The 16,840-nt window shown below is 34.2% G+C and overlaps 1 protein-coding gene across 1 annotated transcript; it reads right to left on the reverse strand.

Annotated features, from left to right (window-relative positions):
- Window positions 1-1,510: 1,510 nt before the first annotated feature.
- On the reverse strand, window positions 1,511-2,202 carry LOC140039692 (uncharacterized). Its single transcript, XM_072085312.1, has 2 exons — window positions 1,892-2,202; window positions 1,511-1,783 (listed from the first exon to the last, which is right to left on the reverse strand). The coding sequence occupies exons 1-2, from the start codon at window positions 2,093-2,095 to the stop codon at window positions 1,523-1,525; spliced, it is 465 nt and encodes a 154-aa protein (XP_071941413.1). The 5' UTR covers window positions 2,096-2,202; the 3' UTR covers window positions 1,511-1,522.
- Between the last annotated feature and the right edge of the window lie 14,638 nt (window positions 2,203-16,840).

Genomic DNA, 16,840 nt, shown 5'->3' on the forward strand with positions numbered 1-16,840 from the left:
ATTAAAATGAATTGTAGTAGAATTGCTCTTGAAATAAATATAACATATTTGAGAATTTACACTACTAAGGAAATAGTCTTGACAAGAATATAGAATTCACCATTTAATGTACACTCAACTGCTTTTTTGGTAAGTGCTTGGGACCTTCAAATACAAAGTGCAATGAATGATATAATGTAAATTATAATGTAATAATTAAAACTGAATGTAATTTATAAAAATTACAAAATAATTTACAACATTAATCATTGCTCTTTGGATTTGGTACTGGTACTGGTTCAAATAACCGTCTCACAGAGACATCTGGTAGCCATTGACTTAAAGTTGGCATTTGGATGTGTTACTTTTAAATGTAGGCCTACAGTATGAGAGTGACTACTAGCATTAAAAACTGTTTTTATTATTATTATTATTATTAACTTTACTGCACATTCAGAATACCATTAGATATGGTGGCCCAATGGCTAAATTGCATAAATACAAATATTTTGTAAAAAGTGAATATAAAATCACAGAACAAAAAAAAATTGAAGATATACGAAACAGTATAAAAACTATCCATGGCTACAAAAATCATTGGGAATCATTCTTGCTTTTTTTTCCGCTCTTGACGAAGGCGACGGATGGCAACCATAGCCGATTTCCATTCTTTAAAAGTCACATCAGATGTTGCAGCACAATACCAATTTCCATAGTACTGAGTGTGGTTCTTATTTAATCTTGGTTGCTTACACTTTGAGCACACAATCGCAGACGTTCTTGGTTTGTATATTTTGATCGGTTTCCCTTCCGATATGTCTTTAGCCACTCGTTTTCTGTACAGGAGGGTAGTTCTAGGAATACGAGTACTACTAGCCTCAGAGACTGATGGTGGAGGTTTTGCTATCTCGCCTGGAACTGGGATCGACGGTTTGTTTCCTAGAGTTGCTAGGCCGGAAGTGTTTTTTGGTAGGACAAATGTGAAAGATGGAGCGCTTGTATGAACGTTTAGCACCGCTGGCTTGGTTAAAGGTTCAAGTAGGGTTTTATCAGAGATAAGTTTGGGTATTGTTGCTGAGATGCCAGATTCCAACACTTGCCGCTCTTGCTTCTTTGATGTTCTGTTGTACCTGTTGAAAATAAATCAAACACAGTATTTAAAAAACTTTAATGTATTTACTGTAGTGTAAAATAACATCAATAACAAGTAAAAACTCACCACTGGATGAGTGTCGTCCGATTTATCTCCATCAACTGAAGCTTAGCAAACAACATCAGGTGTCCATTCGATAGCACTTTCCGACGAATGTTCTTGTAGCCTTTGGTAATGAGCGGCCAGCGCTGGAAACGTTTACCTTCGATAGATACGGTAGATGGAAACGCTTCACATAGTTTTGTAATAATGCACTCCATATATTGATTGCAGTGCGGCCACTGAGCTGGCCCGGTGTTCCGACCATCTTTTAAAAAAACCGCAAAGAAACAAGTTAGATTTAAGACACATCATGCAACAAAGTTAAAAACGCTGGAAACTGCCTTACCGTCAAGTGCTTTCAACACCAGGTATTACGGAAGTAGTTTTACTTTTCTTGAACCTGCCTTTCGTCAGGTAATCTTGATGCCGTGCTTTGCGCTTAATGGTTTTGTCATAAGCATCCAGGTTGTTCCACAACTTTGCGACATGTTCAGCATGACTTTGACTTATCACTCCACTGTCTTCCTTAAACTGCATAAGGTAGTCTGCCAGGGCTTCAACTTTGGCGTAGCCTGGAATGTTGTCCGGTCCAGTGGAATCCTCAAGTTCCTAAATTGTAAAATATGAAAACAAAATATATAATCAGACTCGTGCATTGTATTTCAAAACAGAAACAAAATTTGTGAGGTAGAAGCTAATAATACAAATTTAACTCACTGTGTCAAAAAGGGCTGCTTTTCCTTCACCATCATCATCATTATCGTCACGTGAAGGCAAGGGCTCCAGGTGGGGTGGTGAGGGTTTTTTTATCATTTCGAGGTTTAAAACAACGCTTAGGTGGTTTGTAGTCTGGTTGAGTCTTGTCATCATACCCTTCATCAACATCAAAAGTGTAAATTTCTTCATCAAAGTCTTCATCATAAATGGTATCTGTTTTGACAGGAAATTGAGTTTCGAGCACTTTGTTCGACTGGTTGTACAGGTACTCCACTCCGATGAGTTCTCCAGTGTACTTGTTTGGAATGATAAAACTTGTGTACACTTTTTTGCCAATCACTTGCTCTGCCAGTATGTTGAAACCATGCTGATGCAGTCCACTATATGTACTGGAGATGGGTCCTCCAGACTGGGTAGCAGCTAGTGCACGGTTTGCATTCCATCGAACAAGTCAATCCATCAAGTAAGCTTGGAAATGTAAGTCGCTAGCAAGCTCACCTGAGAAAAAAATAAACATCCATAATAATGAAATAATACAAAAATCTGTTGATAGGTTTGAAGATTTGGTAGATACCAAATAAAAAGTAATACTGTACCTGGAATAAACCTGTTAAGGTGAAGGTGAAACGATTCCAAAGAAGTGGAGCCTCTTGCTCAACAATATACTGGCAAAGTAACTCCACCCTTAAGCATCTCACTGGTTTTTGTGTAGAGCGAGATGCCTTCTGGATCCTGGATGCAGGCGATGTGTCGCTCTTGTGAGCTCCAGATATCCCAGGTCTGTTCAGAGTCTAAGAGTGGGACGCCCATTGTGTCACGGCCTTCTTCACCATCGAGGGAAGTCAGGAGCTCTCGGATTAGGTTGGCAGTCTCGCGAGACTTGTTGGCGAAGCTGTGATGGACTGTTCCCGAGACCGCGGTACTTTAGAATCTGCAGGACCCGGGTGTCGCAGGCCAAGTGATACGAAAGTACAACAGGAAACTGAAGGCGATGTGCTAAATCAAGTTGCTTTAAAACGTTTTCACTCCAGCCAATTTGTCTTTGTTTGCAATTAGAGCACCTTAGTTGCTCTGTTGCAAGAAAGTACTGGCAGTCTAAATCCAGGACCGGACGAACGATTCCATGGAGGCCGCCTGATGTTAGTGGATAGCTCTTGAAATCTGGCCGAGGGCAGACCAGCTTGATCTGCCAAGTCTTGCGGGGCAACCAAAGAAGAAGACGATGACCGAAGTAACTGTTGGCCATGGGTATGTTTTTGTTGAGCGGATCCGGTTGAGGTGGATAATACCAAAGTTGTTTGAGTTTAGTTGAATCCAACTCTGCGGTCCCCTTCTTCGATTTTTTGAATAAGATTTTTGAAATCCACTGTTGATCAATCTCGGGCAAGTTCTTCTTCCATTTATCTGGTAAGAGACAATCTGCAAGAAAAACCAAAACAAAATTGTATAATTAATTAAACTACATTATGTAATTTTCATTTTCTAGTTTTAAACATCAAAATAATTAAAATTACATGAAATAAACTACCTTCACTCTGTTTGATAGTTATTGTAGTGGATGGCATAGTACTAACAGGTTCATAGGATGTATTTGGTTGAGCTGTAAGACGGAAAATTAAAGAATATTTAGCAGTAAACTACTTTCATTCGCTATCTACAGTATGCTATAAAGCAATGTATTTAAACAACACGATTTTATGATTGAGTATAAATGAATGCATAAAAAAACCTAAACCCAGCAAACCTACAACATACACAGGCACTAAAAATGCAAAACCTCAAATTATTAATTTAGAAAATGCACAAAAAACACAAAATATTGAATAAGTCTTACCTGGTGCATATGAGGTTGATGGTTGCAAAGAAGCATCAAAGACATCAGTACCAGAAAGTGTTTTATCTGTGACATCCTCAACCTTTTGTAACTTAATACCAACAGGTATGTACGATGTCTGTCTAGTTGGGCATTTCCTGCGGCATTTTATTTCTTTCATTGCTATGGCTTCTTTGCCTTCTGGGAAAGACTCCAAGTACCTCTTAAAGTTGAATTTGTTAATACTAAGTGAACTTGTACTTGGAATTTCATTAGCCATTTTAATTACAAAACATACTGCATATTCCAGTACATTTTCGACCATCCACTTGAATGTTTGTCCACTGTATTTACTATGCTGAAACTTGTAGCAGCCCAATACATCACATTCATCTTTGATGTTTCCACCCAGCCTGCACACCTCCTTCAAGGCATCTTGGCGTACATCATCAGGAGTTAGACACTTGCCAGTTGGTCGTTTTCTCAAGCTGTTAAATACTACAGCAGCAGATGTATCTTCAAGAATTAAGGCACCCTCTTCACTGCGCCGAAAAGTTGGTCTGAATATACTGTACTTTCTATTGAACACCTGCAAAACTAAAAAAACTGATCAAAGGCAAAAATATATGTAAGTAAAGTATGTGCTAAAAGAAAATGTTACCCGTATAATGCCACTGTGCACCGTAACAAATGGCTGTAAATAAAAGAAAATCAAATCTAAATAAAATAAAATATCTGTGGGTTAAAATTTCTCAAGTAATAATTAATAGTAGACCAAGACTTTAAATGTAACATATTAATAAAATGAATTACATATAGCATTAAAACATATCTACTAAGAACAAACTATTTTATCTAAATTAAATTAAGAAAATATTACATATGAATAATTATGGTTTTTTTTTCAATTAAAAAAACTATATAAAGAATTACAACATAAATTAGAGTAAATTGAATAATCTTTGTTTATTAAACAGTGTATGTATCAACTCTTTGATCTCTGAGCACTTCCTTTAAAGCTCAGGTACAGGCATGAATTTTAAATATAATATTTGTTTAATTGTACATAAATCAAATATTTGTAACAGAAATCAAGACGAAAAAACATGAATTTCCCTTAATATGATCAAATAGAAAATTTGGCAACATTCTGCCATAAAAACCAGGAAGACCTTTTTTCAGTAGTTAGGTAGTTTAACCTAATGTAATAGCATGTCTGGTGACTACCTAGAAGGTGAAAAAAGATGGTGGATATACGGTGGATAATTTTTGCTATAGCATAAAAATAAAAATCTGAAGTTGAATAAAAATACAAGAAATGTAAAATTCAAGTTATATTACCTATATTTAGTCATCTGATAACATTTTTTACCACACTGTTTATTTTTCATAGCTTTTTAAAATGCCTCTCTATTTACAAAATGTGTGTACAAAAGAATAGAGATTTTACTGTGTAATTTGAACTATCCCCCCACTGATAAGAAAGTGCTTATTTTCAACAAGCTCATGTAACACAAATAAAATCCCCAAAATTATGAAACATAGGGGAAACTATAGATCGATAATTATTGGAATGTATGATCAATAGAAATTTTTTGCCCGCACCTGGCCTTTAATGCAATCAAATTATTTGAGAATCTTATCTAAATCCACAAATACAGTTGATTGTCTAATTAAACGAATGCTTTAGATCAAAGAGTTGAAGCCTACACTTAATTAAACAATCATTATAATAAAAGTTAAATTGCTTATCTATCAATTAGAAGGGTTGACATGTGAACAAGGCTTTACTCTGTTTCCCATGGATGCTATTCTGATACAGCACACATTTAGTTTTTTATAGTTTAAAATTATGTTTAGGCCTAAAATCTATTACAGGGTACATAGGCTAGTCTAACTAGTAGTAGGATTGTTAAAATATTAAATAAATTAAACTTTAAAGAATAGATTAATTACTTTAAACTAAATTTATTTACTATGGGATGGTTCTACGATAAATACTAATCTAAGCCTAGGCCTAGTCTATCTAACCATGGAGAAATACCACGATCTAACTATGTATAGTAGATAACTTTTGAAGAAAAAAAATAACAGGGAGCCCTAAGTAGGTAGCATCTTACTAGGGCCTAGCCCTTGCAGGCCCATGGTTTGACTTACAATTCATGGCAACCAAAAATGATCTAGGCCTACCTAGGTCTTTCTATCTAGCCTAGGCGGCCTATATAGTAAATACATTAATTAAAGTAAGTGTCGAGTGACACTACCTATATCTAAACCCTAACTAACCTATAAAGGCATGCGTTATTGTTAATACTTTGTGAAATATATGTAGGCCTACTTGTAATTAGGGGAAGTAATAATAGCAAATGCATTTTACCCCCACAGAGCAGTAGTAACTTTCTAGATGATACTTCTTACTCTATTGGTATTACAATTTCTAAGCATACTTTTGGAATGTTTCTGATTGTTCTTATAATAATTATACATGGTTTCTTAAAATCTAAACACATTCTAGAATGTTCATGTAGATGTTACTGTATATTATGTTAGGAAATGGTAATTTATGACGATGTCAAACATCTTCAATACCGAGTGGCAAAGGCGCGCATATAGGCGCTGTATAATATCTAACTTGCCGTTTAACACAATAGCATTCGTATTGATTTAGACTTGATACCAAGGTCCATACGATGGCAAAGGTTGACGATGTCAAACATCTTCAATACCGATACAGCTGGCAAAGGCGCGCTTATAGGCGCGGTATAATATCTAACTTGCCGTTTAACACAATAGCATTCGTATTGATTTAGACTTGATACCAAGGTCCATACGATGGCAAACGTTGACGATGTCAAACATCTTCAATACCGATACAGCTGGCAAAGGCGCGCATATAGGCGCGGTATAATACCTAACTTGCCGTTTAAGACAATTGCATTCGTTCGATGTATGAAATGAACGTAAACTTTTTATGACAAACCTATTCTTCAAGACCCCCGCACCAAGGACAGTGCGTGTCTTATTGTAAAATCATTCAACATGGTTATCTAGCATTCGTTCGATAATTCTTTAGAAAATAAACCCAAAATCTTTACTTCGACGCCTAATGACAGCGTGCGTCAATGTTTTCAGTTTACAAACAGCGTCGTCTTACAATCACAATGCGTGTTAAAAATACCGGGATCATACAAAATGCAAGACAGAGAAATAAAAAAAATACATATTTATACTGCACATATTATTTATTTTCAAATACCATATTCATTCAATCCACGGATATAACATCGCGAATCATTGTTAGGCATGCTATAATACAAACTTTTAAACAATAATCATTACTTCGACGCCTAATGACAGCGTCAATGTTTTTAAGACTATATTTTTGTGTGTTTCTGCCTAAGTCAGCTGTGTGACTTAGGCAATTAAGGAGAGCTGACTTATGATCTGCCTAACTCACTGCTTATATCATTATACTGCCCTCTGTACATTATCTGAGTGCTTTTATATACATTTGCACATGCTCAGATCGTTTTTTGTGTTTCTGCCTAAGTCAGCTGTGTGACTTAGGCAATTAAGGAGAGGAGACTCATGATTTTTTTAATAAAATAAGAAAAAATTTTTATAGTATATTTTTAGTCGCGTGGACGCGACTCTATAGTTCACTATGTCGGTCGGTTGGTCGGTCTGTCGGTCTGTCGGTCTGTCTGTCGGTCCGGTATCACTATGCGTTTTATCGCTTTTCTGTACTTTTTGAACTGTTTTGATGTACAGAAAAGTTTTAAAGTACATTACTTTTTGAAAGTTCATTTTTATTCTGAGAGCATGCGACTTATGGCTGTTGGCCTTATTTGGAAAAAATCTCTGTACTATAGTACAGGAAAATTTCCAAATAATGGCCGATTTTCGACCCTTTTATTTTTTGACATAAATGGTTACTATTGCATAAGGAACATGCGCAGATACGAATAATGGGTTCTGCGCATGTCAATTCACATGCGCCGAACCCATTATTCGACTCTGCGCATGTTTATTATGCAATAGTAACCATTTATGTCAAAAGTAACCACTTTAATAAGAATAATGGGTTCTGCGCATGTGAATTGTGTTATAGTAACCATTTATGTCAAATATGGTTATGATAGTACAATTGATATGCCCAGAACCTATTATTCGACTCTGCGCATGTTTATTATGCTATAGTAACCATTTATATCAAAAAATAAAAGGGTCGAAAATCGGCAATTTTTTGGAAATTTTCCTGTACTATAGTACAGAGATTTTGTCAAAACAAGGCCACCAACCATAAGTCGCATGCTCTCAGAAAAAAAATGAACTTTCAAAAAGTAATGTACTTTAAAACTTTTCTGTACATCAAAACAGTTCAAAAAGTACAGAAAAGCGATAAAACGCATAGTGATACCGGACCGACAGACAGATATAGAGTCGCGTCCACGCGACTAAAAATATACTATAAAAATGTCTTTCTTATTTCATTAAAAAAATCATGAGTCTTCTCTCCTTAATTGCCTAAGTCACACAGCTGACTTAGGCAGAAACACAAAAAACGATCTGAGCATGTGCAAATGTATATAAAAGCACTCAGATAATGTACAGAGGGCAGTATAATGATATAAGCAGTGAGTTAGGCAGATCATAAGTCAGCTCTCCTTAATTGCCTAAGTCACACAGCTGACTTGGGCAGAAACACAACAAATATAGTACATTGATATAAGCAGTGAGTTAGGCAGAAAAAAAAAAAATTATGACTTACACACTTTTGTTATGAGGCTGTCGATATCATCTATATACAAAAAATGCTACCTTTAAGTAACAAAATTTAATAGCATCAGCTCTTCAGATTAAAATTAACACTGATGATTTTAGAAAAAGAAAGTAGCAATAAAAGAGAAAGAATGTGTAACAAATGGGTTAAAAAATATACTATAAAAATGTATTTCTTATTTTATTTAAAAAATCAGGAGTCTCCTCTCCTTAATTGCCTAAGTCACACAGCTGACTTAGGCAGAAACACAAAAAAACGATCTGAGAATGTGCAAATGTATATAAAAGCACTCAGATAATGTACAGAGGGCAGTGTAATGATATAAGCAGTGAATTAGGCAGATCATAAGTCAGCTCTCCTTAATTGCCTAAGTCACACAGCTGACTTAGGCAGAAACACAAAAAATATAGTATATTGATATAAGCAGTGAGTTAGGCAGAAAAACAAAAAACAAATTATGACTTAGACACTTTTGTTATGAGGCTGTCGATATCATCTATATACAAAAAATGCTTAAGTAACAAAATTTAATAGCATCAGCTCTTCAGATTAAAATTAACACTGATGATTTTAGAAAAGGAAAGTAGCAATAAAGAGAAAGAATTAAAAAATCATGAGTCTCCTCTTCTTAATTGCCTAAGTCACACAGCTGACTTAGGCAGAAACACAAAAAACGATCTGAGCATGTGCAAATGTATATAAAAGCACTCAGATAATGTACAGAGGGCAGTATAATGATATAAGCAGTGAGTTAGGCAGATCATAAGTCAGCTCTCCTTAATTGCCTAAGTCACACAGCTGACTTGGGCAGAAACACAACAAATATAGTACATTGATATAAGCAGTGAGTTAGGCAGAAAAACAAAAAAAAAAATTATGACTTACACACTTTTGTTATGAGGCTGTCGATATCATCTATATACAAAAAATGCTACCTTTAAGTAACAAAATTTAATAGCATCAGCTCTTCAGATTAAAATTAACACTGATGATTTTAGAAAAAGAAAGTAGCAATAAAAGAGAAAGAATGTGTAACAAATTGGTAAAAAAATATACTATAAAAATGTATTTCTTATTTTATTTAAAAAATCAGGAGTAGCCTCTCCTTAATTGCCTAAGTCACACAGCTGACTTAGGCAGAAACACAAAAAAACGATCTGAGAATGTGCAAATGTATATAAAAGCACTCAGATAATGTACAGAGGGCAGTATAATGATATAAGCAGTGAGTTAGGCAGATCATAAGTCAGCTCTCCTTAATTGCCTAAGCCACACAGCTGACTTAGGCAGAAACACAAAAAATATAGTATATTGATATAAGCAGTGAGTTAGGCAGAAAAACAAAAAACAAATTATGACTTAGACACTTTTGTTATGAGGCTGTCGATATCATCTATATACAAAAAATGCTACCTTTAAGTAACAAAATTTAATAGCATCAGCTCTTCAGATTAAAATTAACACTGATGATTTTAGAAAAGGAAAGTAGCAATAAAGAGAAAGAATTAAAAAATCATGAGTCTCCTCTTCTTAATTGCCTAAGTCACACAGCTGACTTAGGCAGAAACACAAAAAACGATCTGAGCATGTGCAAATGTATATAAAAGCACTCAGATAATGTACAGAGGGCAGTATAATGATATAAGCAGTGAGTTAGGCAGATCATAAGTCAGCTCTCCTTAATTGCCTAAGTCACACAGCTGACTTAGGCAGAAACACACAAAAATATAGTCTTAAAAACATTGAAGCTGTCATTAGGCGTCGAAGTAATGATTATTGTTTAAAAGTTTGTAATATAGCATGCCTAACAATGATTCGCGATGTTATATCCGTGGATTGAATGAATATGGTATTTGAAAATAAATAATATGTGCAGTATAAATATGTATTTTTTTTATTTCTCTGTCTTGCATTTTGTATGATCCCGGTATTTTTAACACGCATTGTGATTGTAAGACGACGCTGTTCTCTCTTTGGTTGTAAACTGAAAACATTGACGCACGCTGTCATTAGGCGTCGAAGTAAAGATTTTGGGTTTATTTTCTAAAGAATTATCGAACGAATGCTAGATGACCATGTTGAATGATTTTACAATAAGACACGCACTGTCCTTGGTGCGGGGGTCTTGAAGAATAGGTTTGTCATAAAAAGTTCACGGTCATTTCATACATCGAACGAATGCAATTGTCTTAAACGGCAAGTTAGGTACTATACCGCGCCTATATGCGCGCCTTTGCCAGCTGTATCGGTATTGAAGATGTTTGACATCGTCAACGTTTGCCATCGTATGGACCTTGGTATCAAGTCTAAATCAATACGAATGCTATTGTGTTAAACGGCAAGTTAGATATTATACCGCGCCTATATGCGCGCCTTTGCCAGCTGTATCGGTATTGAAGATGTTTGACATCGTCAACGTTTGCCATCGTATGGACCTTGGTATCAAGTCTAAATCAATACGAATGCTATTGTGTTAAACGGCAAGTTAGATATTATACCGCGCCTATATGCGCGCCTTTGCCACTCGGTATTGAAGATGTTTGACATCGTCATAAATTACCATTTCCTAACATAATATACAGTAACATCTACATGAACATTCTATTGTCCATTTATGTCAAAACTGGTTACTATAGCACAATTGACATGCGCAGAACCCATTATTCGCCTCTGCGCATGTTTTTATGCTATAGTAACCATTTAGGTCAAAACTGGTTACTATAGCACAATTAACATGTGCAGAACCCATTAGTCGACTCTGCGCATGTTTATTATGCAATAGTAACCATTTATGTCAAAATAATAATAATGTCGATAAATGAAATTTTCGAAAAATGGCCGATTTTTGACCCTTTTATTTTATTACATAAATGGTTACTATTGCATAATAAACATGCACAGAGACGAATAATAGGTTCTGCGCATGTCAATTGTGCTATAGTAACCAGTTTTTACATAAATGGTTACTATTGCTTAATGAACATACGCAGAGGCGACTAATGGGTTCTGTGCATGTTAATTGTGCTTTAGTAACCATTTTTATCGAAAAATAAAAAGGTCGAAAATTTGCCATTTTTTTGAAAAAAATCCATGTACTATAGTACAGAGAAATTTTCGAAAAATGGTCGATTTTCAACCCTTTTATTTTTTGACATAAATGGTTACTATTGCATAATAAACATGCGCAGAGACGAATAATGGGTTCTGCGCATGTCAATTGTGCTATAGTAACCAGTTTTGACATAAATGGTTACTATTGCTTAATGAACATGAATAATGGGTTCTGCGCATGTTAATTGTGCTATCATAACCATATTTGACATAAATGGTTACTATAGCATAATAAACATTCGCAGAGGCGAGTAATGGGTTCTGCGCATGTCAATTGTGCTATAGTAACCAGTTTTATCGAAAAACAAAAAGGTCGAAAATTTGCCATTTTTGAAACATTTTTATAAATTGTTTTTCATGTTTAATGTATTTTTACTTTAGTTTTAAGTATTAATTTAAGGGGGAGAATATTCAATAATAATATTATTACGGTGTTCACATAGTCTCTCCGGGGTATTTAATTCTAAATATTCCAGAAATAAAATTAATACTCTAATAATAACTAAACAAGTTTAAGTGAGTATTGAATAAAATAATTATTGACAATTAGCTACAGTTCGTAGGGCAGTACCAAATGATTTTATGTTTAAAACAACAACATTAACACAGCTTGCTGTGCAATTAACACCATTGTTGTGCACTTGAATGGGTTTCCTATGACATAATAGGTGTTAATATGTCAATTGAGTGAGTCTTTCATGGCATTTGTAGTTGAGTTAGTCTTTGGTGACAATAGTAACACACACTTGTAATTGAGTGGTATTTTGATTTTAAAATTTCATATTTATAGTTAACATTTTGAAGTTATTTTTGAAAAATGTGTCAGTTGAGTCGTTCTTTCATGGCAGTATAGTAGGCTACAGGTATTTTTTAGAAAAATGGGCAAAATATCCACTTTTTAAAATTCAATAATTATGCGATAATATTTCCATATATGACCATCTATTGTGTTATCACCATCTAATAGAGCTATAGTAACTAGTTATGTCAACAAATAAAAGGTCGTCATTTTTCGAAAATTTCCCTATAATATTATAATAGAGGAATTTTTTTTAAAAAATTGGCAAAATATCCACTTTTTAAAATTTAGTAGGCCTAATTATGTGATAATATTGACCTATATTCGCATATATTGTTGTCATCATCTAATAGAGCTATAGTAACTAGTTATGTCAACAAATAAAAGGTCAACATTTTGTCATTTTTCGAAAAATGGGCAAAATATCCACTTTTTAAAATTCAATAATTATGCGATAACATTGCATAAGTATCGAAATTTTGTAATTTTTCGAAAATTTCCCTGTACAATAGTAGGACCTACAGAATTTTGAATCATTTATTTTTGACATAAATGGTTACGATGAGTCTATATCAGAACAGAAAAGGGTCGAAGTTGACCATTTTTTCGAAAAAATAAATATTCCATGAGGAAAAATCGGCTATTAAACTATTAAATTTGCAAATATTACATTATTATGCAATATTACATAATCTTCTTATATATTATCAGTATCACATATAATAATTGAAAAAAGTCTGTGTTTCATTGTTATATATTTATTTCGTAGAAATATGATAGTAACCATAACGTCAATTCATGACAACATTCTTGCCCTTTTACAGCTCATAATCATTCATTATCTGTATAATATCTAAATTCTATGGGGAAATCAATCTACTGAACTGAATCTATTAACAATAATTGTAATTTTTTTAATTATTTTTAAATATATATTAAATTAATATTAAATATTTAAAAATGTTATTGTCTGTAATAAAATGCTATCGTTTGTTATTGTATTTAAATAATTCGATTACAAGACTAATTACAGAATCGCCAGATGCCATCGTTCCTATAGCCATTGGTACAATAACTGTAGTGACTTACATACAGTGGTTGGGGATCAATCCACTCCAGTACGATGTTGTTATTGTTTCTAAAATAATAAAGGAATAATATACGAGTTAATACAATATAATATTAAATTAGATTATTGGAGCTATTGCATCATTGCGTAATCGTAATCATCATCATCAACCTCATTTATATCATCCTCTCTTCCTCATCATCATTGTTATCAAACAAATAAAAAAAATTACATATTAATATTATTATTGTTTTTATAAAATGTATATTTGTATATTTTTGTTTAAATAAAAAGGCCATAAAATAACTCAAGTAATTTAATCATACTAGATGGTACGCTCGCTTCGCTCGCGTACCATCTAGGTCGTGCCCACAGATGTTTCTCGAATACACAGTAATTTCAGGGTAAAAAATCTGGCGATTTCAAATGCACGTTCCGCAGGACTATAATACATTGTCGTTTACAGAAACGAATAAGTAGACACAATGATTTATGTAGTCAACCAAAATTAGCACCCTGGGAATTACTTCCAAAAGAGAAACTTACCACAAAATGAGTCCAAATTTTTTATTCATTTAAAGAAACCCAATTAGGGTTGAGGGATGGGAAAGAGGATAGGTATACAAAGAGGAACAATTTTTAAATATATTCTTTATCCACGTCAGTAACGAAATATTGTTTTCATTTTTTATAGGCCTATAAATAATATACCACTAACGGTGACTAAATATAGTAAAACATTTGCGATTTAATACTTTGTTAAAACTGTCACTGTCATAGTCGATTGAAATAGTAAAGTACATGTAACGATACACCACTACGACGTTTATATTTGTTTGTAATTATTAATTAATGCAAACGTTGAGAAGCAACTGTCAGTAAAAAAGTTTATTTGTATATTACGTGTTTATATATCTAACAGTAGAGCCTACCCATAATCACTGTAATAAAGTTTATTTGTATATATTTTTTTACATCTAACAGTATTCACAGTAAAAAATGTTTGTATATATTTTTTTACATCTAACAGTATTCACAAATGTTCGATTCAAATGACGACCAAAAATAGTTAATAGGTATTTGCAGTACTGTATTGTCAAAGTATTGCAAGTTTATTCTCCAAGGGCTCATAAATTTACCTACTTGTGTTAAACCAAACTGGCAGACTGAGAGATTGGAATGTTCCATTCATCGCAAATCAATACATTTGTAAAAACGTAAATTAAATCTATCAAAATAGTTTTTTTTTAAAGAAAATCGGCCTGTCTTCAACATTATGATGCTGTACTCGAGCAGTTCAACCGGTTTTCAGCTATTAAAAACAATTATCGTAGGAGGAGATAGGAAAATGCGAAGCGTCCTCGTATTATTGTGTGCGGGTATTTTTCAAGTTGGACATCCATTAGACAGTGTATACCACGATCGGAAAACACCCCTATTTGGGGCAAATCGTTGAACCTAAATTCGTTTTAATCGTCAATAACTAATTATCTAACTCAATTTAATTAGTAAACATGGTTACATCAGGTGGTTAAAATCAGTACCGAAAGTACGAACCAACTTTATATACCATCGAGTAAAAATTCTAGAAGTAAGGCGCGATTTACCTAATTTTGCCCTTACGTAAATTTATATATAGATAATTGTAATACGTTTGATAGGTAATAGGTACAGTAAATGAATGAAAATTAAAATAAATATTTACCGGACTGTGAGAGTTCCAGCGTTGAGGGTCACCGTGAAAGCATTGAATGACTGTGGGTTCAACAACCAAGGGTTGAATTCACATTTCTCGTCCCTGCAGTTCTTACACCTACGAACACACACATACGTGTTCCAATATGCATCGATCACAATTTCATACATTGGATTGCTTTCAGATGAGCTTGACGATAATGCAATTTGTGCAGATAGACGAGCTTGTACCTTTAAACAAATTATAAGCGAGCAATTATTTATACGTAAACGTTGCTACCAAAGCAGGCAGCTAATATTGGGGGCACCATGTACCACTAGACCTGTAACTCGTGTATCTAGACTTAAACATAACGTTTTTTACACTTTCTTTCTTTCTTACACGTTCTTTAAGCGCCTTGAGCACTTTGTGGATATGTGCGCTTTATAAATCTTATTATCTTATCTTATCTTTACGCGTGGGATATAATACACTTTCTAGTAAGGTACCGTATAGGTGTTTTTAAACAAGTATTCTAACCAAAAACTTTAGAAATTTTAGTTATTGCACGTTTGTGATAAGTCTATATCTATCTATTCATTCATTTAAGTAGACAATGAAGATAATATTTATGTTTAACTTACCTGGAAGCTAACTGTTACAGGGTAAGATTGACTGACCGGAAAGAATTGATAGTTACAGGTTCCATCGGTTTCACTCTCAATGTAATTATTGCATTCTAAAATGAAATAAGTATGTCTACTGTAGGTGTCTTTCTTTGAGGGTGGAAGAACTTACATTTAATACTGTATAAGCCGACGTTGTCATTGATTAATGAACTACTACCACTAATTACTTCAGTATCAACGAACTCTTCTGTTTTCTCCACGTGGAATTAAAGCTTGGTTTCCAAATAGGACGCAAAGCAAGGACGTAGACGCAACGTATTGACGCAAAATGCCGTGAGAACATAATTAACCTTGCGTATGCGAAGTGGGAACCGACGACGTAAGTACGTTGCCGTAAACGTATATTTACTGCACCGTTTTCTGCCTTTTGCGTATGTCGCAACAGTGATAAAATTAATTACCTGTAACTCCTTCTGGTAAAATGTAGGTAGGTATCCCGCCATTTGCTGTTAATAAGAAAATAATGAAAGCATGACAGAATATTTAATGTTTACATAGTAAGCCCATATTGTCACGAAACAGAAAAACCATGCACTTTAGAATGTAGACATAATGAAAAAACCAAATACAACGTGTTGCATAATCTATAGTTCTGAAATTATGAAAATTAAACGCATTATACTTTTAGCGGATCTGTAATAATAACTATTTACACGTACCTATTTCACAGAACTGCCAATATCCACGATTACCTTGAGCTGTGCGTATGCCCAAATATGAAACTGATAGAGGGTATGGATCTTGCCATTCAACCAGAGTTTCTGAAGATCCGCCAAATCCAACAGCTATCAGACCGTTTCCAAATGTTATCCAAAACTTTTGAGAAACGTTCGCGCTCAAAATGGCAGCATATGTAGATGAGGTTGCTTGGTTGATGTCTGCGCGCCAAATTGTAACCTTTCTGTTACTACCAGCACCAATTCGAATTTCATATATGTTGTAATCGTCACGTGGTGCCGGTGACAGACGTAGAAACGCATGCGAGGTTGCCCTTACTTCGAAAGAGATAG

Source organism: Antedon mediterranea, chromosome 2 (assembly GCF_964355755.1).
Source record: "Antedon mediterranea chromosome 2, ecAntMedi1.1, whole genome shotgun sequence".
Lineage (NCBI taxonomy): Eukaryota > Metazoa > Echinodermata > Crinoidea > Comatulida > Antedonidae > Antedon > Antedon mediterranea.

Excerpts from the sequence above, each read along its gene's own strand:
- LOC140039692 (XM_072085312.1), bottom strand. The coding sequence starts at position 2,095 with ATGATGAAGACTTTGATGAAGAAATTTACACTTTTGATGTTGATGAAG. Across the intron at positions 1,784-1,891 it reads AAGCAGCCCTTTTTGACACA|GAACTTGAGGATTCCACTGG; the intron begins GTGAGTTAAATT and ends TTTACAATTTAG.